General features: G+C 34.5%; 1 protein-coding gene across 1 annotated transcript in view; it reads right to left on the bottom strand.

Moving 5' to 3' along the window:
- Positions 1–109: 109 nt before the first annotated feature.
- The window catches only part of spg (dedicator of cytokinesis spg), a 118,404-nt gene continuing 94,939 nt past the window's right edge, over positions 110–23,574 (bottom strand). The window contains exons 5-22 of the mRNA XM_011497544.1: positions 15,819–15,903; positions 14,336–14,794; positions 13,109–13,408; positions 11,352–11,556; positions 10,700–10,882; positions 9,954–10,219; positions 8,921–9,394; positions 7,797–8,353; positions 6,503–6,925; positions 6,368–6,385; positions 5,610–5,772; positions 4,415–4,852; positions 3,953–4,094; positions 3,132–3,466; positions 2,311–2,651; positions 1,482–1,861; positions 657–979; positions 110–302 (exon numbers count right to left, since the gene is read on the bottom strand). Coding sequence (XP_011495846.1) covers positions 126–302; positions 657–979; positions 1,482–1,861; positions 2,311–2,651; positions 3,132–3,466; positions 3,953–4,094; positions 4,415–4,852; positions 5,610–5,772; positions 6,368–6,385; positions 6,503–6,925; positions 7,797–8,353; positions 8,921–9,394; positions 9,954–10,219; positions 10,700–10,882; positions 11,352–11,556; positions 13,109–13,408; positions 14,336–14,794; positions 15,819–15,903 — 5,269 coding nt within the window. The 3' untranslated portion in view covers positions 110–125. The remainder of the gene's footprint in view (positions 303–656; positions 980–1,481; positions 1,862–2,310; positions 2,652–3,131; positions 3,467–3,952; positions 4,095–4,414; positions 4,853–5,609; positions 5,773–6,367; positions 6,386–6,502; positions 6,926–7,796; positions 8,354–8,920; positions 9,395–9,953; positions 10,220–10,699; positions 10,883–11,351; positions 11,557–13,108; positions 13,409–14,335; positions 14,795–15,818; positions 15,904–23,574) is intronic.

Here is a 23,574-nt window from a genome sequence, read left to right on the forward strand (position 1 = left end):
AGCAAAGCATTGGAAAATATTTGTCCGAGCTCGTAGCATTTCCTTTTTTTATCTCCATAATATCTAAACTACCGCTTGATCAAATATGACATTCCACCCACTGAAAGATCGATCGACATTGTTCTCTAAACCGTACTTTCCGAGTCCGAAGCAACTGATAGAGCTTGTAGCTTCGGCACCGAATAGTTGTCAATGTGCGCTACGGTTGATAGTCCATGATTGCGGTTGGTCGTGCGTTCCAGCGTCGACGGGGCCGATGGAGTGTCTTGGTGAGCTTTCGGAGGTATGGGTGGTGGATTGGGCTGAAAAAAATTATTTGCACGTTAGAGTTGTCTAGACCACCCTCGAATTCGCTTGAATATTTATTACAATTATCACTCTAATAAACAACATGCGCTAATACAAATTGTAATTTTTTTTTTCTTTCAATTACTTGAATCACTCCACATAATATTCTATTATTAGAACTCAATAAAATAAAATGATTAAGCTCACCAAAAAAAAAAAAAAAAAAAAAAAAATGCGACTTTTGACAAAACAGTTGATCTAATCTAAAAATGAATGATTTCGACGACATATATTTGATACGTAAATTTCAAAAATACAATTCCCTGGAAATAACTTTCAAAGAGAATTCATTGAAAAGAAAAATCTACCTCTTGGAAAATGACGTTGGTGAAACTGATGGTAGAAGTGCTCATGGCACTTATTACAGACGGAGGTGAAATATTCATGGTGTCGTTAGTTCTAGTTCGGGGCTCGAAATCTTCATAACTCAGATTATTGAGATTTGATAGTTGAGATTGAAAGTCCGAGAGACTCGAGAGCGTGGAGATGCCACTGTCACGAAGATCATGAAGCTCATTGGAATGACGCTGATCATCCTCGATACTCCACTCGGTATTACGCTTGTGCGAAAGTCGTTTCGGTGGTGCTGGAGGTGCTATCAAACTCGAGTTCAAGTCCCTCTTATCTGGTGCTGCAAAAAAGATTTAAATGACTAATTGTCAGTATATTTTTATTTATGTTTGCCCACTTATTCTGAGGAATGGAAATACAGGAATTAAAACTTTAAAACAGTACTTGAGTTCTTTTCGCTTCATGTTATTACTGCGAGTATTATAATTGCGAATGAATTGTTTATTAAGTATTTGAAACATGAGTTTTCCGTATTCGTGAATATTTTTAATGGCGTAATTGTTGAAAAGGAACTATTAATTAAAATTATGTAAATCCATTACATTAGTGGAATATTGAAGCTGAAACCAATTCAATGTGATTTAAATAAGTAAATCGGTTGATTATTTTATCAGAAACGAAAAGCTTTACAAGAACAGTAAGGAAGCTAACGTTTTAAACATCTATACACGTCTCGAGGTGTTGGAGCACCGTGATCATGAACACTAGTTTCAAGAAAACCGTGCAAACGTAAAGTGAAAGCCCGTAAAAGACTACTGCGAGGCGCAACTTCCAAGACTTACTGCAACCTCTAGGAGGTAGCGGTGGAGCGGGTTCGGAGCCAGGCTCGCTCCAGGAGCTTCTCATGTTGGACTGCTCGGAGCCGTCGGTGGGTGTCGACACGGAGTTCCTGAGCGCTAGCTTGGGGCTAAGGGGCTTGCTGAGGGAACGCTGATGCGTCGGCCTCGGGGGCGTCGTCCCATAGCCGACGGAACGTGGCCGCAGTTCTCGTTGGGGGATTGGAGGTGGAGCGCTACCGCTGCCGTTACTGCAGCCGTCGACCCTCGTGTAAAAGCCCTCGTCGTCGAGCTGACCGTCGCTGTCAGCGCGTGACATCCGCGCGGTCGAGTCCAGGGTGGCTGGGCGCTGCTTCTCGTTCACTGGTAGCGGCGGTAACGGCGAGCTGAAATATAAGACACGGCGTTATAGTCATAACGTTCCACTCATGAAACTCGGAATTACTCTTGGGAAAGAGAGCTGCACCTCCAATGTATTTATACTGTTGTAGCGATTCGCTCGGCTCTTCAATTAAATAAATCCACCGTACACAATATTGGTAATAAGGACTAGAGAAAACGACTGAAATATGAATTTCCTTTGTAATGGCGATCGAGTTAATTATATTATTTACGCATAAAATAAAATTCATTAATAATAAGTTAATGTGAGATTAACGTAGAGAAAGCTTTTTTTATTAAACTTTGACTTTGAGCTTGACGTCTCAAATCAGTGACATTTAAAATAATAAATCAAGCAATTTTGTTCAATATTGTTAAAAGTGTGAATAATAAGGATACGGTAAGACGGTGTCGAGTGTGAGTCTCGATAATAAGAAGCAGGAGGCATGCATACTTGATAATACTGTCTTGGTGCAATAGACGCTGCCGCGTCATCGGCCCTAAGCTCTGCTTGAGTTGGGTGAATCTCTCGATGAGTCTTTTGTGCAGAGGCTGTACACCGGTGGGTGCTATCTGTCCGTGGAGCAGTAAACCGGCCTCCAAGACACTCATCTGATCGAGAATGAGGTTCTTCAGTCTGTTGACGTGCGGCACCATCTCCGTGTTCAGTCTGGCGAATTCCGGCGTGAGGAAGGCCTCCTGGTACTTGGTTATGCCACCCATGACGTTCGCGTCTATTATGCCTTGAAGCCGCATGCTGAACGGATTGATGTTTCGGTGCGGCTCAGCCGTATACTGCGCAAAAATTACATTTACACGAGGTGCATTAAGCTCGAAAATATTTTACGAGCCGAGGCTCTTAACTGTCCCGTAGTGGACGTCAAGTCCTTTTCAACTGCTCAACAATGCCGACTCGGCTATATTTTATGCCGTGTGCTAAATCGATATAAGAAATCAGCTTACATCCTCTTAATAATATTAATATCGCATTAAATTATAACATGTCTCCGAAACGAGCCGATCACTTAGTTTTTTTTATATTTTTATTTATTTATTTATTTTATTTTCTTCTTTATTTTGTCGTTTCCAATATTAAGTTTATGTTCTGTTAATTAATAAGAATTCGTTGCATTTAAAGTACTCCTCCTTGCTTCATACGTTTTTTCTTTCTTTTTTTTAAATACATTTTAGACTCTACCGAAGGAGCTATAAATGATCGAAAATTCCAAATAAAATGGGTAAACGCGAATCAGCAACAAATGTTGGCGCGCTCACCTGTGCGACGAGTCGCCTTAGCTCGCGCTCGACGCTCTGCATAGTCTCGCAGGCGTACTGAACCGGGGCGAGGAGCTCCGAGCGCTTCTCGATGACCTCGAACCATCTAAGGATGCCAGGGAGCTTAGCTTCGGTCGTCAGAGTCGTCCGCTCGATCCACAAGGACTTAAACTCATTCTCGCGGTCTACCTGACCCCGATGGAGAGGCCGGTCGAACACGAAGCGTCGAACGTCGTTTACGAGATAAAACGCAACTACGCGCTCTGGCACCTCGAATTGGCCACAACCGAGACTGTCTTCCTCCGGTATCGGCTTCACATTGCAGATTTGAATGTCTGGTGATAATTCGGATATGATAAATATTATAAGACTTCACCCACTCCTGCACATACATTGGTTGCGCAACCGAAAAATGGAACAATTTCTTCTTCGGATATACTTAATTGTAAAAATTGATATATGTAAAAATGATTCAGTTACAACAAATTCAGTTGTAAGCCTGTACAATTATTTATATAAATAATGCAAGGATTAATGCTGTTTAATGAACCGAAGTGAAATAAATTGCACTCGATCGGAGCATATTGTAATAATGTTGAAATACTTACAATCTTGACTATAATATCTATGTACTAAGAATATTATATTAGAAACCTTATTGTATTATTAAACAATTATAATTTTAAATTTCATGCGAAACAAGGAATTCCTTAATTATATCACATATATGGTAATATGGATTTGAAGTTTATGTAATTAAGTAATATAATGCTTAAATAATTCTAAAAAATACTTTTAATATTTATATAAATAAAACTTACATTGACCTTCCGAAGAAAGAATTGTTTCGTCTGGCGGAGAATTTTTCATTAATATTTGCGCGCTTGGAAATTCAGTTTGAAGCCTCTGTGTAAATGCACCGATTCGTTCGTATTCTAGGCCTCGATAAATAAAAAGTTTGTTCTAAGCATAAAAATAATATAAAGATTATTATCAAATATATTTGTATAGAAAAGATTATATTAATAAAATATCGTATATTGATAATATATTGTATACAATAATTTTAATTAATAATGTAGATATTTCAGTTAAAAAAAAATATTATTTTATTACGAATTTCGTTGTGTATATATATATATATATATATATATATATATAACATAAAGCAAGTGATGCATAATTCAATTATTATCATATTCGAAAACATAAATATATTAAAAATAATAATTGACTAATACGTGAGTTTTGAATTTTTAGATAACGGAGGGAAGAGAGCTCACCCTAACAAACAGAGGAAAACTGAGTCCGTAAAATCCGACTCTGAAGTACTCGGGCTCGGGCCTGAGCTGTGTGAGTATGTTATCCAGGAACTTAGCTTGCACCTTGAGTATTTCGCTGAGCTTTGAGTAGTCGTAGAGCCTCGTCTCGTAAAGAATCGCAAGTTCCTTACAGAGGGGTATGCCCTTCTCCCAGCACTTGCCCCGGTCGAAGTAATGGATGATCTTGTGATAGAGGAGCTCTTTGCGCTGCCATTCCGTCTGTTGGGGGTGATTATGGTCGGCTGCGAGGAGGGTTGAATTCCAGCCAAGTTGATCGGCGTAGAGCTTCATTGTGAAGCCGGCCTCGCTGTAATTTTCCGCAACAAGATGGAGATCGTGTAGCTTGTAAATGTAGCGGAGATACATCTCCTTGCGGTTGAACTCATTCTTATAGAAATTCTTTGGGAAAGAGAAGAGAAAAGCTTTAATATTGCCTTTAGAATTAATTGTAGAATTGATTGATAATATTTGCTCTTTGCATAAAAATTTCTACGCTATCTTTTTTAACTGGCCAATGCTCAAAAGTTGCTAATTAAAAAACAAATCTTACTTGGTTTTATAAATTTGAAATTGTTTGATTGTAATGTAAATTACTGTTTTAATATTCTCAACATTATAAATGAAAACTGTGCACTATACTTATTTTTAATTTTTAAATATATCACGTTTTAAAATACATCAAATTTTTTTTCTTTTTTCAAATTGTAATTAAAGGTAAGTATTGTAATAATAAGTTAAATTATAAATGAAAAAATTGTTGGAATCTAACAAAATTCTATTTAATAAATATTAAATACATTACATTTGGACATATTCCATGGTAGAAAAATTTCTTGTAGTAATTTTCCAAGTAAAGCAATATAATACCGATATCGTCTCTAAAACAATCCGAAGAGCTTTCCTTTTGTTTTCGTGTTTTATTATTGGCCTTACGGGATTTCTTGCTCACGCGTACGCACAATGTATCCATTTGAGACTGCCGTTAACCATAGCGGATAATCTTTCGGGTTTTAAAGCAATGAGCATCCAGGGATATAATGAAATTGACACATCGAGTAAATGTTAATTGGCGTTTTTTTTTCTCATTACATAATGCATATATGTAACCATATTCACGCGTAGGTTATGTAATATAAGTAGAAGAGACATTCGTTACCAATAAATTGACGGTGCATGACATGCGCTTGTCACGATTCTCATCGCCTTGGATGACACTACGATAATCGAGTAATCTTTCTAACAAACGCGTGACTGAAGTTATGAAAGCGGTACCGCTATCTTTCCAAGTTGGATCCTCCGACTGGACTCGATCCAATAGTCTGAAAATAGATAAAGACATATCTGTAAGTTCTTACCTGAGTCTCTTATAATAAACCAAAATTTTTAGTAATTATAAGAATGAGAATCAATCACGATGTAATGAATTTTTTTCTTTTTTTCATTTAATAAAAATTTTAAAAATAAAATAAATAGTATCTGGACTTTATTATTGTTCTTTTAACATAATCGACATATTGATGCCAAAGAAATGTAAAATTAAAGACTAAATTAAATTTAACTACGTAATATGCTATTCGTTATTTTTTTTTAAATAAATAATTATACAAACAAATAAATAAATATGTGTTTACAACATTTATCCATGCAAAGGCGTACGTAGCTTATTACTACTATTTCAATACTATTTTAAAGAAAAACTAATACGATAGAATAATACTTAAATTTTATGTACGTAGATATAAAAAGAATATACCCCAAAAATTAAATGATAAAATATGCAAGTGTAATAGTGGATCTACTTATTAAATAGTGCTTAAATACAGTAGTTCATAAATAATAATTGATTTGTTAAAATAACAACATTTCTATGACAATTTATACATTCTAAATTCTTAAAAATATTATGAAACTTACACCGCACTGAGATGTTCCCTGTAGCGTCGTGAAAAAAAATTTAATTTTTGAATAAGATATCCAATTATAAGTAAAATTGTAATCATTTCTAAATTTACTTATAATAAATGAAAATTTAAATATATAATCACTAACATTGTGTTGAAAAGTTGTCTGTACTCGTCATCGCCTTTGTTCTCGCTAATAAGAATATCCAACTTGTCGATCAATTCCGACTCAACCGATTTAAAACTTCCTCGTGACCGCTGCTCACACTCCATCATATCGAAGAAAATATGAAGTGTGGCTTTTCTTAATTCACTTTCAGGCACGAGGGTGACTTCCAGAAAGGGCCCAACCATGCCCGGAATAAATTCAAGCTTTTTCTCGCCCAGATGAGACCACATCGACAAAATTTGAAAGCCCATTAACACACGCATGTCGCCATACTTTTCTATGATTTTCTCTCGTTTTACTTCGGAGAATTGTTCAAGCTGTAAAGATGGCTGAGTTAAGTAAGCAACAGCCAGATTAAAATATGTCGACCACAGCTGAGAATCAAAGCTTCCATGTAAAAATCTAAAAACAGAAGAAAAAAAATTGCAGTTTAATAACATTAACATACAATAATAATATGCCTCTGTTACAAAATGTTGCAAGAATGAAATTTTAAAATGATATTATGATACAATACACTTCATGTAATTATAGACAATTACATTGTACTTCATAACTCCCTATTAATTGAGAACTACTTTAGTAAATTGTCCCATGTATTATTATCAATTATCATTCTTATGATTAACTGCTTCATTCACGTCAGACTGTACTAAAAATAATCATTATTAACTGCTAATAAAATACCGGTTAAAATTATTAAATTATTTTGAATATTGAATGAATATTTAAAAACATATAAGATAATATGAATTTATCGTTATTTGCAACATTATATACAAAATTATAACTTATTAAATAAATATGTACCAATAATTATTCTGCTTATTGATCATTTCAAGAGAAGCTTTCGTTAGCATAGACTGAAAATTATTAATAATTACACTTTTTTTTAATATAAATTTATATTCATTGCCTTTAACATATTTCAGCATTAAAAATAACAAAATACTTTTATTTTATTTTTCTATCAAATAAAATTTAGAATAAAAACTAAAAGTATCTAATCTATTTGTAAAATATATTTCACAAAATCAATATAATTTGATATACCAAATGATGTGAGATAAACGATTACATTTACATTGTATGTAAAGTGCACTTTGCGAGTTATCGCGAGTCCTCTTTTTAACCGACAAATCGTGATATATAAAGCAGTCGAACATCTCTTATAATAATTGATCTACATTATTAGAGTTGTTATTATGGCGAAAGCTATTGAAGCGAATGGAAAAGCAAAATAAGATATTCGGAAGCTCGAGGTATCAGTTACCTGAAAGCAAGGGGTTGGGCGAGTTCTTGCAGGGACTTAAGAATTATGTTGTTCGCTTGCATCCTAATAACCAACCAGTCCGGAGGGAAGATCTCCTGTCTAACGAGCTCCCGCAACACCAGGAAAACTCTGAGCAGAAAGTCTTTGAGGGGCTTTCTCTCGCCCCCGAGGGTCAGCTCATCCCATAACCTTGCGTAATGATACTCATCTAATAACTGCAACAGTCCCATGAGACAGGCAACGAGGCAATTAAGGACAGAGCCTCCGGCGTTTATGATAATCAGGATGGTCTGTATAAGGACGTCGAGAGTCGTCAGGCAAAGAGTTTCCACGTCCTGATGAACGCAGTTGTTGACCTTGCCCTCCCTCCCACGTTTGTACATGAAACTGAGAATTTCACCCAAGATCTCCGTGCAGGAGCGCAATTCTTCCCGTCTGGCCAGGTGGATCCTCAAGTGACGACAAATTGTAGCCAATAACATATTTCTGCTCTCGTCATCTTTGAAGAGCTCGGATGTCACCAGATTTTTCACAGCTTCCAGTTTGGCCTGTATTAGCTAAATGAGCAAAACAAACAATCTACATAATCGCTTACTTTATAATAACACCCTCAGTACTTCAATCAAATTTACGAGTATAATTTATTATAAAATTATATTTGTATATGAGTGAGTTTCTTTCGAAACAGTTGTGTCGAGGGTATTGTGGAGGGGACAGAACTTCATATAAACGAAATATATTAAACAAAAATGGTAAATGAACATTACATCTGTTACAATCGAATATAAATCATTGTAAATACAAAAGTATTGAATTGGTAATAGCTAGCGAAATATAATGAATGTTTAATAACAGAACTTAAAAAAAAGAAAGGAAAGAAAGAACTTATAGCTTCGATATATGTTATTTTTCGAAAATCGAATACACAAAATACATACGCTAGTTAATTGTTGTTGAAAATACACTAATCACTCCTGTAATTTATATTTACTACATAATCGAAAATGGTCATATTTGTTTGTATCCACTTCAATTATTCCCAATTACATATCACTACAACTAGCAAAAAATAATAAAAGCTTCAAATATACAAATGATGGGATGCACAAAACTAAGTTTGTTACCTGCGGCGCGGAGTCCCTGAGTACCGAGTCGAGCATCGAGCACGTGAGGGTCGTCACCTCGACGATCGAGAGAACGTCGATGAGTTGCTCGAAGACCGCAGGTATGGAAAGCATCAATGCAACCTGAAGCGATAACACCATCTCGTATGGGAGGGTCAGCATCTTATTCAAGGCGGCGAATACGCAATAAATATCTTTGCGGAAACTGTCCTCGTACTGACCCGCAGTCGCCCTCGCGTAAAGCAGCCGACTTTGAATTATGAACTTGAAGATGTACTCGAGCGACCTGAAGCACTTCATTATGAACTCCTGCTTTTCAGGTGCCATCACGCGTTCGGTGCAGTGCTGAACACTGCTTATCAGGCCCTGGTACACGAGAGCAGCCGCAAAGTGACCCGAGATGTAGGCATTTATCACGGGCTTAAAGTGCTCGAACTTCGAATCCTCCAGTAAAATGAATATGGAAACCAAGACCTAAAGGTAGACTTAGTACTTAGTGGTAGTAAAACAAAAGACAGAAAAACAATTAAAAAAAAAACAACTCTTGAATGCTTTTAACGCATTTAAAATTACACGTAACATTCGCTTACTTCTCAAATGCCGCTAATGCCAAAAATTAATTCTGATAAATCCAAATGTTACCCAGGAGATAGCATTGGAAAATTTTGTGCTCCATCATTGCAAGCGATCTTTTCGTGCTCAATACTTGTAATACGAAAAGCTCGGAATCTCAGTAATGTACGATTAATCGTTCGCCTTCGTCATAAATTTAACATATAACATTCCAAGTATTTTTCTTCAGCTAATGTAAATTTATAGTCCAATTTATTAAACAAAATTTTCTAAGAAACAAACGTTCACCTTTACATAAATTCTTTATTAATAAAAAAAAAACTAATTAAATCATCTTAATAATTAAGAGAATGAATCAATGAGCGAATTATTATAAAAAGAACTCGATTAATGAAAATACCCTCGGTAGATAAATCAATATATTATCATCAAATGTCGATATAACATTCGCAATATTTACCTGAAAAACAAGTCCTGAATGGGCAGTAGAATTGCCATCTTCCGTATGAAACATGGCAAAGAGGGCGTCGAGGATATCTTGAAGGAACTTAACGAGCTCTTCGCCATCGAGGCGAAGAACACGGCCGAGAGCTTCCAAAATCTTTTCCGGGTGTGCTTTCCATTGAAGGAGGCTCAAGAGATCGACGTTCTGGGTCAATTTGGTACTGCAGAGTAAGGTTTGCACGAATACGGCCTCTTTAGCTGATCGAGTAAACGGCCCGATGCCTAAAATTTGATATATGAAGAATATGAGACTTGATGCCATGAAATTTCTTGCCAAATTCACCTTCAAATTAAAGGTAACGCTGATTATCAAATTTTTTTATCACTGTCTATCCTAATAATAAATATAAATGTTTCTTACTAATTGAGTCTAAAAACAATTCTTTTTAATGAAAAATAACAGAATATAAGATATATATAAGACGTATTTAAGATGTATATGAGAATGTACGAATTTTTGTGCACAAATACAAGCCACTATATTATGGTGAGGAAATTGTAATAAGGAATTATTGAATATAAGTGTTCTATATTAATTATTCTAATTTTACGAACTCTTTTCGTTAAGAATTTTTTATTTTATATTCGAGACACATTCGAAATTACGAGCTTTTACACAAGCTTTAACATAAAAGGGAAAAAATACTTAAGGAACAAAAGAAAGGAAAGATCGTTAAATATAGAAAGAGGCAAGTACTGTACCTGGATAATTTGGCTCACGAGCATTGCTTGGCATGGAAAGGTAGTTGAGCGATTCCAATTTTGCGCGCTCTTCACATTTGTAAATGTAGAGTTCGTGCAGACCGTCTTGAAGGGTCGCACCTCCCGTCTCCATCAGTCGTACGAAGGCGAAGGCGAAGAGCTTTTTGTCATTCTTCTCGCGCGCTTAAGAAAAACGACAGACATTGATATAAATAATGTCCGACTTTTGACCAAGTATAAATATGCCATGACTTTTCACCAAGCAGATTTTTCAATATGATTAAAAAAAATTTTATTATGACAGTAATTAGTTGAAAAAGCAAATCTAGCGACCCCACTTCAAATAAAATGAAACAATAAATTACTTTTAACCGCATAAGTATATAACCATTAATTAAGTTAAATAATAATTCTTATTAATTTCATAATCATTAATTTTAAGTTAAACATAAGATTGTATAGAGAAAGGCGTGGAGTTGTTGTCATTTACACGCTTATTATTATAAACGGGAGTGTGAAATACGATTGAATAATAAACGTACGTTCTTAGAACTTCTATAAAATAATAATGTTACATCTACATATCAATCATAACGAAATATAAAGTTCGGTGTCACTTTTGATTAAAAATTTTAACGATAACAATACTTACTAGAACAATGACGAAATTCGAAACGAACATGACTGCCGTAGAATTTATCAATAGGTACAGCGAGTCTCACAGTTTCAGCCCACGACGGACTGTTATGATGATAAATTACTAAGCTTTGGTACTCTGAACTTCCATCCATTCCAGCTGCTCCAAAAAGGCAGCCTTCCAGTGGTTGGCCATCGGCATCCAATACCATAACAGTTACCTACAAAAGGAATACGTACAATTTTGCTGATTTATGGCATCGTTTAACTATTACAACTGTTACACAACCAGAATGTATAATATACGTAAATAAAACGATAATTTATGAGATAAAATTCTTTGTTAAGTTAACAATTCTAAATTAATAAGCTGATCGTTTAAGTATATAATATTAAATGAACTTTTTCAATGAAAATAAAAAAAAAGTCTATGGTAATTAAGTGAAATCTGAGTATTCTGAAAGCTTCTGTATTAATTAGTTTTAAAGTACAGATGAACGAACCTATGAAAAACAATGAAGTTTCTCCAAACCTCTTAATATAGAAATTAAACTCATGAAACTTATAATGTCTGTTTTTAAAAATAATTTTTTTTTTAATATATCGATTCATATTTCGCTTGATTTTTAATTAATTTACTTTAAATCCAAATAAAATGTTTGCTTTGGTATTTTTATTATTATTATTAATCTGAGCTTAAGTAATACAGATTTGTATTATATTGATGATTTGTTTATAAAATCTAATGATTTTATACGTAGAAAATTTTTTATTTTCTATTAGCTCATGAAACAGTAAAAAAACTCAAGAAATTGTTTCAAATTTCTTATATTATTTTAATCAACTATTTGATAAATATTTAACTGAAATCAACTTATAACAAATATCAAATTCATTTATTCATAAATTTGAAAAAATATTTTGGAAAAAAAATATCGAAGCTTTACATATCCATATTTTCCAGAATTTCTCTACGTACTGTTAAATCATTTTCAAATAAATATAATGACATTTTAATAAAATAATTAAAATAATAATTTAATATTTAAAAATTATAACAAATAGTTATATATTAATTGCTTATTAATTATATATTAACACATTTATGCTTACCAATTCGTATACTTTATTAAAAAATTACTTTTAGATTTTGAACCTTTTTTTGTCTTTTTTTTCATTATTACAATAATATTCTGTAGATAATTACAACAAATGAAATTAAAGAACATATTTATACATTTGTACATGCGATCAATTTTGAACGTAAAGCAAGTATATAATTTAAATTTAAATCTTTGGTTTCTATTTTTGATATTTAATACAGAATTTTAAAACTTTGAAATATTTTAAATACAAGCTATTCTTCAGTCGGTGTTTATGCATATGTATATTCATATGTATATTATAATGTATATTATAATGTATATTATATTATAATGTAATGTATATTCCAATATATGTATGTTATAATACTAAAATCATTAAATACATATTAAATTGATTAAAGTGAAGATAATTTATTTAATGTACACCTTGTTTAAACTTATTACAAACTTTCGTGTCCTGCGAAAGGACCTCCGAGTATATAGTGGCAATACTTTACTGCATGAAAATTTAGAAACAAAAATATATCGAGCATTTACGTAATTTGCTCTAAGTACAACAGAATTGAAATAAAGTTTAAGCACTCCATTTCAAATCTTCGATCCCAGTTATATTTTACTTCTTAAACTGAGCTACATATTTCCCCTATCGTGATTGCAAAAGTCCAACCTCGATATTCTTGCCAGTGGATTTGCCGCCGCGCTCGAACTCGCCCCTCTCGAGCTTCAGATACAAGTCGTTGCGCACATCTCCAGGCATAATGACATCCGAGAAGCCAAGTTTCTTTGTCAAGCAGATGTTCTTGAACAGGAGGGGGTTGTCGTCGCGTACCTGGCAAAGCTCGCCGTGCAGTACCCGGAAGGAGACAACGATACCATAATTCGGCTGGCCCGGTAGAGGCGAACACTTATTGTTTCGAATTATCTGCTCGTGGAGCTGATGAAACTCCTTCTCGTCACCCTGGTAGACCTGTTCACATAATCAGCAAACATGTGATATTAATTTATCTGAATACGTCGTTGTCTGCGACAAATATGTGGAGATTGCACATTATGCTGTTAATGCTTTAATTTAATTAAAGATTAAATTAAATTAAATTAATTAAATTAATTTTGATCCGTCGATATAAAATTCATCGTTTCGTGTTTGATATGGACTTCGATTTCTTAAAATGTAAGGCCCGGTTTTTTTTTTTATATAATAAAAAAGAATTTTTCAAAAATAAACAATAAAATTCTGAATTATATATAACTTAAAAAATTAACGTTTCAATCATTATTATTAAAATGATTTAGTACTTCCTTTAAGATTAAATTGCAATTAATATATTACAGTATGAATAATAGTTCTATCTTGTCTTATTATGAAATTATATATTAAAAATAGTTTTATAAACTAACATGCATTATTAATACACTTAATTCTATGAAACTCGGAGTATTGTGAAATTAATATGATGTCTAGGACCGTATAAAGTAAATAATCTCGAATTTGCACGCGCATAAATACCATGACTGGTACGTTACTCAGATATCAGCTATTTGCAGCTGCAATCAAACTCCCTTATGCGGTTTACTTTAACTTAGCTCGTTACGTTAAAACTTTTTTTACATGGCACCGATGTATATAAATAAACTGTTATGTTCGTCAACTACTGAATTTACAATTTGCATATACTTTTAATAAGAGTACGGAAAGTTTAAGTTTTACCGTAAAATTAGTATGAAAATTGAGTTGTGAGGATGAAAAAGCGATTCAACTTGCACGTATTTTGTAATTCTCCAGATACGCTTTAATTAATAATCTGGGAATATAAGAGCGTGGACAAAGTCGCATCACGATATTTATTAGGCCATAAATGTATCATTAGTAATGAGAGAATGGGATTATCGATACCTTAAAGGTAAGTTCAAGCTCCTCGGTTTGCTCTTGAGTAGCGTCGATTAAGGATAGGACTCCAACCCCATGTGGCCTCCTGTACACCGCCGCCCCAGCCTTATTCTTTCCAGAGTCCGAGTACAGCATCCTGCCGCACCTCATAACGTGTGCAACCATATAGAGATCACGGCTGAGGTCAGCGTTACCCAGGTCCGTGAATATTGTACAGTTGCTGTGCATCTTCTCGACGTAGTTGGAAAAGCCCTCTTTGGATATACGCACGAGGAAGCGTTCACTTATGTATTGGCCGCGCTTGGCATCGTACAACGAGAAGTAAATCTCCGCGTCTTCGCCAACCGAGTGCCCAAAGTCCCGCATACAGAAATAAAGATGGTGGGTGAGGACTTTCTTGTGCTCCTTGCGACGTAACGTTCCGCGCCCTGACGAGCCTTGAGAGTTTTCCGCGCTCTGCACATGCTGTGGATTTCGAAGGAAAAAATGAAGGAATTATTTGCTCATTCGAGACAGACTTTGCGCTTATCTCATTGAGCGTTCGTAATCGAGGAATTAAATATACTTTAGCAAAGCTTGAGACACTTAACAGTTGCGCATCATTGCGCCAAATTTTTTAATAGTTAACAAATTTAACTTTTAAACCTCTTTAAAAGATTTATTATATAGTGTTCTTGTTTCTAAAAGCAACTTTCTTTTAAAAGCAAATGTATTAAAACTTTCATAAATCCGGATGGAATGGAAGTTTATAGCAATCCCAATCGAGTCCTTTCACGATTTATTGATCTATATACTAAACTTTATACGAATGACGATAAAAGTATTCATAAAATTTTGAAATCTTTTTTCTTCCACTTTTCTTCACTCTCTTTATATAAAATTCTGTAATATAGCTTAAAACGTGGCTTACAAAATTATTATTTCGTAAAATGCATCATCTTTTTCAACATAAACTTTAATTTTCATTTATATAATATGTAAATATGTAAATATGTAATTTTATATTACATTATTTATAAATTACATTTAAAAAGTTATAAATTGTTTAAAATTAAATTATTAAAATAATAATTGAACTAAAGAATGGAATTGAAGATTTATATAAATATATATATATATATATATATATATATATATATATATATATATATACTGAATGAATACGCCTATGATAGAAAATACATCGTTTCAATCTCTAAACGAATAACTTATCCAAATCTTCATTTTATTCTACTATTTGCATATTACTTTTGATATGTTATAAGTGAAAATATTAATTTACCTAATTACTAAAGTAATAAAAAAGTATTTTTTAAATAACTCGATTGACTGGTAACTTCTTTTTCATGATTATATAACTTTTATGCAAATTGCCCAAAAATTCGATTAATTCACCTCTGTAAATACAAATAGTTCTTAAATTGATAGAAAATGTATATTCGTCCTTTTGATATAAAAAAAAAATTATACAAATATTTTAGAGACCTACCACGTGATATAATTCGATGACAGACATGGATTCTGGGTCTACCATATGAGCGCCCTGCCGCGGTACCAGATCGAGACCAAGTTTCCTGAAACAAAAATCATAAAATGTTTATTATTGTTGTTCTTATCGTTAATATTATTATTAATATTTTTCAATAATAAATTCAGTATTTATAAACATCTTTAATCAAAGTAAATTGAATGTCGTGCTTTTGAAAAAAAGGAAACTGTTAGGAAAAAACGACCGCCGGAACTATCGGCGAAAAAGAAGTTAGTCGTCGTCTAAAATCCATCGCTAAATAGCCATTCCAACTTCCTCCGCATATTGGTTAAAAAAAGCGCGAAAAAATTTCAAACTAAATACCAGGTGGACGGTGTGCTCCTCCATCGCAGCGTCCGTGCATAAAAAAAATATCCCCAAAATTATCGAACGCAAAGCGACGGCGGCAGCGGTGGTGGTAGTGGTGGTGGAGTTGGCGGGTATATGGGGGGAGGGGAGGTGGGAGATTAAATAAAAAGCGCAGCAGCGCAGTCGGTGAAATGCTGGCGCAAAGAACCCGAAATTCGGGGGAGCCGTATTCGCCTCTGGCTCATCGGCCTCCTGCACATACAATTAAGACGTAATCAGCGCCTCACCATCCTCCTTTTATCCAAGGGCTCGCACGCGCTCGCCGAGCCATTATCCCGCGCTCCAGACCGCCGAGACTACTTAACTCTTTCACCGCCGCGCTGCGTGACTCCGTGCCCCCATACGCCTCCACCGCGTCCCCGCATATCTGAGCCTACTACTCGACGATAGGCCACCGCGCGTGTGCGCATTCAAATAAGCCGGGGCAGAGGAAGAGGACCCCGAACTTTTTATCGAAGGCCGAGTCTCGCGCATCGGAATGCGAACGCATTTCGGGTCGGGAAGTTGCACTTTCCATCTCAAAGTCGTGAATAAATGGAAAAGCGCCCGAGCATCTTACACAATGATAAAATTTCATAAAACGAGTTTCCGATTAATTTTTGCTACTTTAAGGTCATCGACGATTATAACGCGCGAGTCTAAATTACTGTGTTCTAGAAATATGTTTTTCTAATTTTAATTTTATTTTCTATCGCTTATTACGTTCAACCCGTAATAATCCCACGGAGAATTCCACTTGTATAAACTCGTATATACTCCGTGAATAGCCAAGCCACATGATAGAATAGATAACACATAAATATATTTGAAGAACCGTTTTCTAATATTTGTCCGCGATAATCGCCAATAATACATCACCATTGCTAATAACGGAATTTAAATTCTTTGAAAAATTTACAGCTTACGTACACATATTATTTCATCAAATATTTTTTGTATTGGACAATGACAGATATGGCAATATCAAATACTCAAATTTAAATGCAAGTTTGAAAGTAACAGATAGGATTGAAATTTTACAATATGTGATAATCTAAAATTTGCAAATGTATTTTCAACACATTTAACGGAGCCTTAAAACCAAAATCTTTTATATGGTCTTTTTAATACTATAATACCACGATTTATTATTCATTTTATTATTTATTAATTTGATTATGCGCTTTACTGCAGCAAAACACAGACAAAAAATTCAGACAATCAAAATAAATGAAAGATATATTTTTAATATATTTCACTGCAAATTTTAATGGAAGACGTTTCGTTTGTCCAGTTTGGAAAAGATTCAAGTTATTTTAAAATTAACAGTAATTCATTTTGTAAAAAAAAAAAAATAGTGATCGATGAGACCCGCTTCATCCATTCAATAATGACAAACAAATTTCATAAAATATTTTATATAACCCCTTCAAAGACGTTATATTATGAGGTGTAAGCATATTATAAACAATAGATCTGAGGAAATTTTGTATAACTAGCGAAGCACCTACAAGCAAATAAGAATTCTAAGAATAGAATAAGTCGGCAATCCTTCGTCCATTGCACAGTGAATTTCGACGTACCTTCAGGCTTAAAATATTATAAATCGAAGAAGACGTTGCGGAGAAATGGGAAGGGCCAGAAGGACCAAACAAAAATTATACGAGCAACGAGATCGTTAAGAACAGCATCCTGATAAGTTCATGACCACCCAAAAATAGTCGCCGGATTAAAAGAGACCACCCGAATTCGCTGAAATTATAAGCACAGTTAAATTATTATAGACGTTCCGTCCGATATAATCGCCGCTCATTCGTACAGAAAAATCAGAGTGCGCGTAAAAAAGGGAGAGAAAACGTTGACAAGACAGGTTTGCGAGAGGTCTTGAGGAGAAAGATAAACCACTGTGACATCCCCATGCTACGACTCAATGCAAGCCGCTGAAAATTCCGGTCGTGCCCCGGGCCGTTCATTGCATATCTCTCGCCTCCTTTGCGCTACCGTACTACACCGGGGATCATCCACCCCCACACTTGCCTCTAGTAGAATTCCGCTCGGCATCTTCGTGGTGCCTCTGTAATGACTGGGCGATGGATTTTAGATGGCTAAGGGCCTAGGACGTGGTTCGACCAATGGTCCATGACCTGGGCGACGTGTGAAAGCGCCATTTAAACTCACAGCATTCATCTGGGGTGGACACTTTTGAAACAGTGATTTGGTTTTTAGGTACAAAAATCTATAAGAAAATATTATTCGATAATATTGATAGGTGTATCCCAATTTTTACGCGATGATGATTGTGCGTGCTTATTAGCGAGCGTTGTATAACTTTATGCCATACTACTTTATGTCATGGACTATAACGATGTATTTAAGAATTCAATATAAAATAATATATAGAATGTCAAAAATGTCTTTAATAATGACGTATTAGAAGCTCAAGAGTATAAGAATGTATCTATCAAATTGTAATACCTGCATATTGCATAATCATAAATGAAGTAGTTAATGTTACTATAGACTTTGAATTTTCCTATACTCTATATAAAAATAATTTAAGCAGTGCAATTATAATACTGTAAATATAGTTGAAATAACTTGTAAATTTACTTATATTAATAAGCTTCAATTATATTATATATGCAAAAAGCGTGTAGAGAGGATTATAATTACACCTTTTTTGTATAATTACGAAAATATACAGTAAGAAGTAAATGCTAGGTTTTATAGAAAATTTCTAAAAAATGAATAAATACAAATACTGTATAATGACGTATTAAATGTAGTATTTTGTGATTGGATTTTTATTATCCATCAAACTAATAATTCAAAACAGCCTATCAATGAAAAAGAAACAGGATCCCTCCAAAAACCTCGTCACTGCTCATTTTGCTGTTACGTATTAAAGAAACGAAATATGAAGATGGAAAAAAAATATATATGTATAAAGCCAAAACAAAAGCTGCCTGAACAAAGAAAAAAGCATTTTTCATCGAACAACGAGCGTCATCCTTTGCAAGGCCCAAAAATCTTAAAATGAGCCTCATAAAATGAAAAGAAAGGTAGAATGGAGGAGCAAGGAACAGAAACTTTAAATGAAAACGAGGTAAACGGATAAAGGATGATAGTTCTGAAAAGACAGAATGAAAGAACGAGTAAGAGAATGAAAAAGAATTCATTTTTTCACTTAAATATATTGACTTTATACATTAGTTGATGAAATACTTTTAGATGATTAGAAGTAAAATATTATCTGAAGGTATTTCAAATTGGATGACGTTAATATTAATATTATAAAAGATTAATTTCAGAATTAAATATTTTTGCTATACTAATAAACATTTCTTTGCATAACATGAGCTAGATAATATATATATATATATATATATATATATATATATATATATCTTATAGCACTTATTTATTATATTTGTTATTTAATTCTAATATCCTTGTTCCTTTGTAAATAGAAACTTAAATAAATGATAAAGATTACTCTAAACTGAAATGTGAAAGTTTCGATTGTGAAAGATTCAAATTGCTGTTTTACAATGCGTATTCGCGTATGCAATGATAATTCCAACAAGTCCTAAATCTCAAATCAGTCGTTATTTTAAGAGTGCATATCATAAATTTATCCCCAGTCAATAATGTTCTGCCTGCTATTTTCCAGAACCACTAAACTCTAAATCAACTCATGAACATTTTGGTTCAAGAATTCTGCGGAATTCAAGAGCGATAAAACAGTGACCACATAAACGTTTTTCTTAATAAACAAAAATTTTATACACGAATGGGTCGATTCCCAGTTAAAATATGTAGATCATTAATAGCTATTGTAAATTTCGTGCGGGTTGAAGTCCGTCGAGGGGTTGAGTGAACGAAAGATAGAAGAGAACAAAGCGAGAACAAAAGCGCGTGGGCCAGGGTCCAACCGAGGGCGTATTCGATCCTGGTGGACCCAAAAGAAGGGCCTTTCCCCCGCCTCCTCTGCTCCTCCCACGGGTAACCACGCTTGATGGAATGCAGGTGGGCCCTCGAGCCACTTCTTTCTCTCTCACTCTCGCACACACACACACACACACATATACACACACACATGTACACATGCTTTCTCTGTCTCTGTCTCTCTCTCTATACACACACATGTACACATGCTTTCTCTGTCTCTGTCTCTCTCTCTATTCTTCTCTCTCTCTCTCAATATATATATATATATATATATATATATATATATATATATATCTCTTTATCTTTCTTTATACGGCAGAGACTTGAATGCGCGAAGACAGGTTCAAGCCATGTCCGCTCTCCGTCTCTTTCTCCGTATCTCTCTCTTTCTCTATCTCCCGCGCGTCTGTTACGGTCGAACCTCCCGTGGCGTTCAACCGCCGATGCCCTGGACTCGAGACCTATGCTCCATTCCGAAGATATCGGATACGTAACTCTCGCTTTCTCTCTCTCTCTCTCTCTCTCTCTATCTATCTATCTATCTATCTATCTATCTATCTATCTATCTATCTATCTATCTATCTATCTATCTCTCTATCTCTCTATCTCTCTCTTTCTCCATCAATCTATCTATTTATTTATCTAGCCATCCACCTCTCTCATTTTAGCTGTAAACATGCATCTACGCTCGCAAAAAGTGCAGCTGGATATATATATATATATGTATAATATGGGACGAACGGCTGCGTAGGCGAGGACCAAAGCGAAATTTTCCTCCAGGGGCAAGAATGGCCACTCAGTTAACCTGGTACGTTTATTTTATGCCTTTCCAGGATTTCGCGACTGATATGCTTGTATGTGCGATGATTATCCATCATTGCAATAATTTATCCACGTAGTGGCTTCTTTCTTCCACCTGACTTGATTGGTGTATCCTTAGCAATTAAGTACAGGAATTATTTTAAACTCATATTTTGTATAGCCTTAAAAATATTATTTAAGACACCAGTGGTCTTGATAAATTTATTATGCATTCATAGTTCTTATATAATTTTTCGTACTTTTAATTATATTTATTCTCCTAATTTTCACTACTTTTGCTAAAATCTAATCATTTATTCGATCAATATTCGATTAAGATTCAATTAAAATTACTATAAGAATACTAAATTCATACTATCTTTATTTGATACTACGAAATACTATGAGATTCATATTATAATCGTATTATCACATTGTATTAATCAATACTTAGTAAGAAATAATACAGCAACAGATACAAACATAATAAATATACTTAATACTAAGTTATTTATTACTCAAAACGTCAATAAATGTTATTTATAAACAATGCATATTAAATAACCGTAGCTTAGTTTATCACTCGAAAAAATTTCTTACTACAAATTCACATCACATGACTATTAATAATTATGGTAGGCTATTATTCTATGAAAAATATTAGTTAAAAAAAGGAATATTATTCACTTATAAATAAGAATTTTTAGATTTTAAGGTTTTATTCAGCTAAATTTAATACGTAATTCGTACTTCTGAACCGGGTTTTTTTATGTTTTTTTACAGTTTGATTTAGATCTTTATTTTGTGTTAAATTTCAAAGATTTTTAATATTTTAATTTGTAACTTGTTGCCTCATTGGCAAAAAAGTTCCGTGAATTATTATATTTGAATCGAAATTTCCGAAATTACGTTTTGACATTTTAAATGGCGCAAAATTGTAAAACAGTCGTTAATTTTCAATTAATCATACTACTTCAATTGATAATTTTAATATAATAAGTATAACTACGAAAGCCTTTAATTCGTAATTTTATATAAATAAATACGAGAGCAATATAATTACTCCGAGCGTGGATCGTTGAATTGGCGCGGAGGCAGTTAACTAACTGCAAGACGCAAGAGTGGAGATCAATTTTAGTCTCTTGAGGTATTGAATTCCCGTAGCGGGCGAGAGTATCCCTGAAATCGGCGAAAAAAATCAAAAGATGCAACATTTCGAAAGCGGAGATGAGAGCCGACGAAATTAAAAAGGAAAGATAGAAAAAACAAAGTCGACTATGTGCAGGAGCAGAGGTAGAGGAGAAGTGGAAGAGAGGGAGCAATAGCCTCTATTTCGTTGTCTCGCTCTTACAACCAGAGAGTAACTACCGGTGTTACCTTCCACCATTCCCCTTACCCCGTATCTTTTCCCCGCCCTGGCGACCTATTCCCTTCCACGACGTCTCAGCCACCGGTCGTGGCTCTCCAGACGCGATCCCACGCGCTCGGTTCCTCCGTCGTCTCCTCACCACGTAAAGAGGCAGACGAGACGAGCGAGCGAGAAAGAGAATTAGTGATTGCGAATGCGTGGCTTGTATGGGGGGTGGGGGCATTCGGGTAGGCAGGTATGTAACGCACGAGTGTGTATAAACGCGCACGTGTAGCTCTCAAGAAGTCGGGAGGAAAGGAAAGTGCGAGAGAGGAGGAAGGTTGAAGAGTGTCAGGAGCGTATTATGCGCGGTCGCGGAGTCAACGACATATCGCAGTTTCGGCAGGCGAAAAGCATATACTGACCAAGTGAGATACGAGATTATTACTCACGCAACAGGAATGTATCGTTACGCGGCGCGGAGGAGAATTTTCAGCCCTGAATTTTCACGTGTATGGAATCCTTGAGAAAGGAGCTACAACACTCAGCGATGTATTTAAGGACTTGCAAGATTTCCTCTTTTTAAGTTTCGAGCACTTACAATACATTCGGATTTGAAAGTAAATGCTTGCTTACGTTACGGTACTGAAAACTGTTTGATTCGTACAAATTTTAACAACCAATAATCGACAAAAATACCATAAAAATAAAAATAAAAAATAATTAATTTAATAATTAAATAATTAATCCTTACATGTGAATAAATAAGCCTAAAGAGTAAATAGACGCTACTATTTGATTTGCGTTAAATATTTGTGATCGGCAATATATACTTATGACAAAACAAAAATAAAAAATAACAAAAATAACAAAAACAAAAAAACAATCAAAAAACCAAAGATTTTTCAAAGTAGCAGATAATTGACAATCGCAGTCAGAATGAAGGATGCGGAGAAAAAGAGTTAACCAAACTTCAAGGTATAAAAAAAGTATATCAAACAAAAGAGTATAATCATAAGAATATGATGAGGGAGAGGAAGATGGAGGAGGTAGTAGAGGATGGAGAGAAGAAGAAGCTGCTTCGAGAGGTAGTAGGATCTAGAAGTGGATGGGACGCCGACCTGTCGATCATGCCAAAGCCGAGCTCGAGTGCCTCCACTATAATCCAAGCAAGAGGATGAAAAATTGCAGAGAAAGAACGATCGGGTTGTATTGTAGATCCCGCATTGCACTTGAATCGCCAATCGATATTATCGCCCCGTAATGCTC

This window comes from Ceratosolen solmsi, unplaced genomic scaffold (assembly GCF_000503995.2).
Source record: "Ceratosolen solmsi marchali unplaced genomic scaffold, CerSol_1.0 scaffold47, whole genome shotgun sequence".
In the NCBI taxonomy this organism is placed as follows: Eukaryota; Metazoa; Arthropoda; class Insecta; order Hymenoptera; family Agaonidae; genus Ceratosolen; species Ceratosolen solmsi.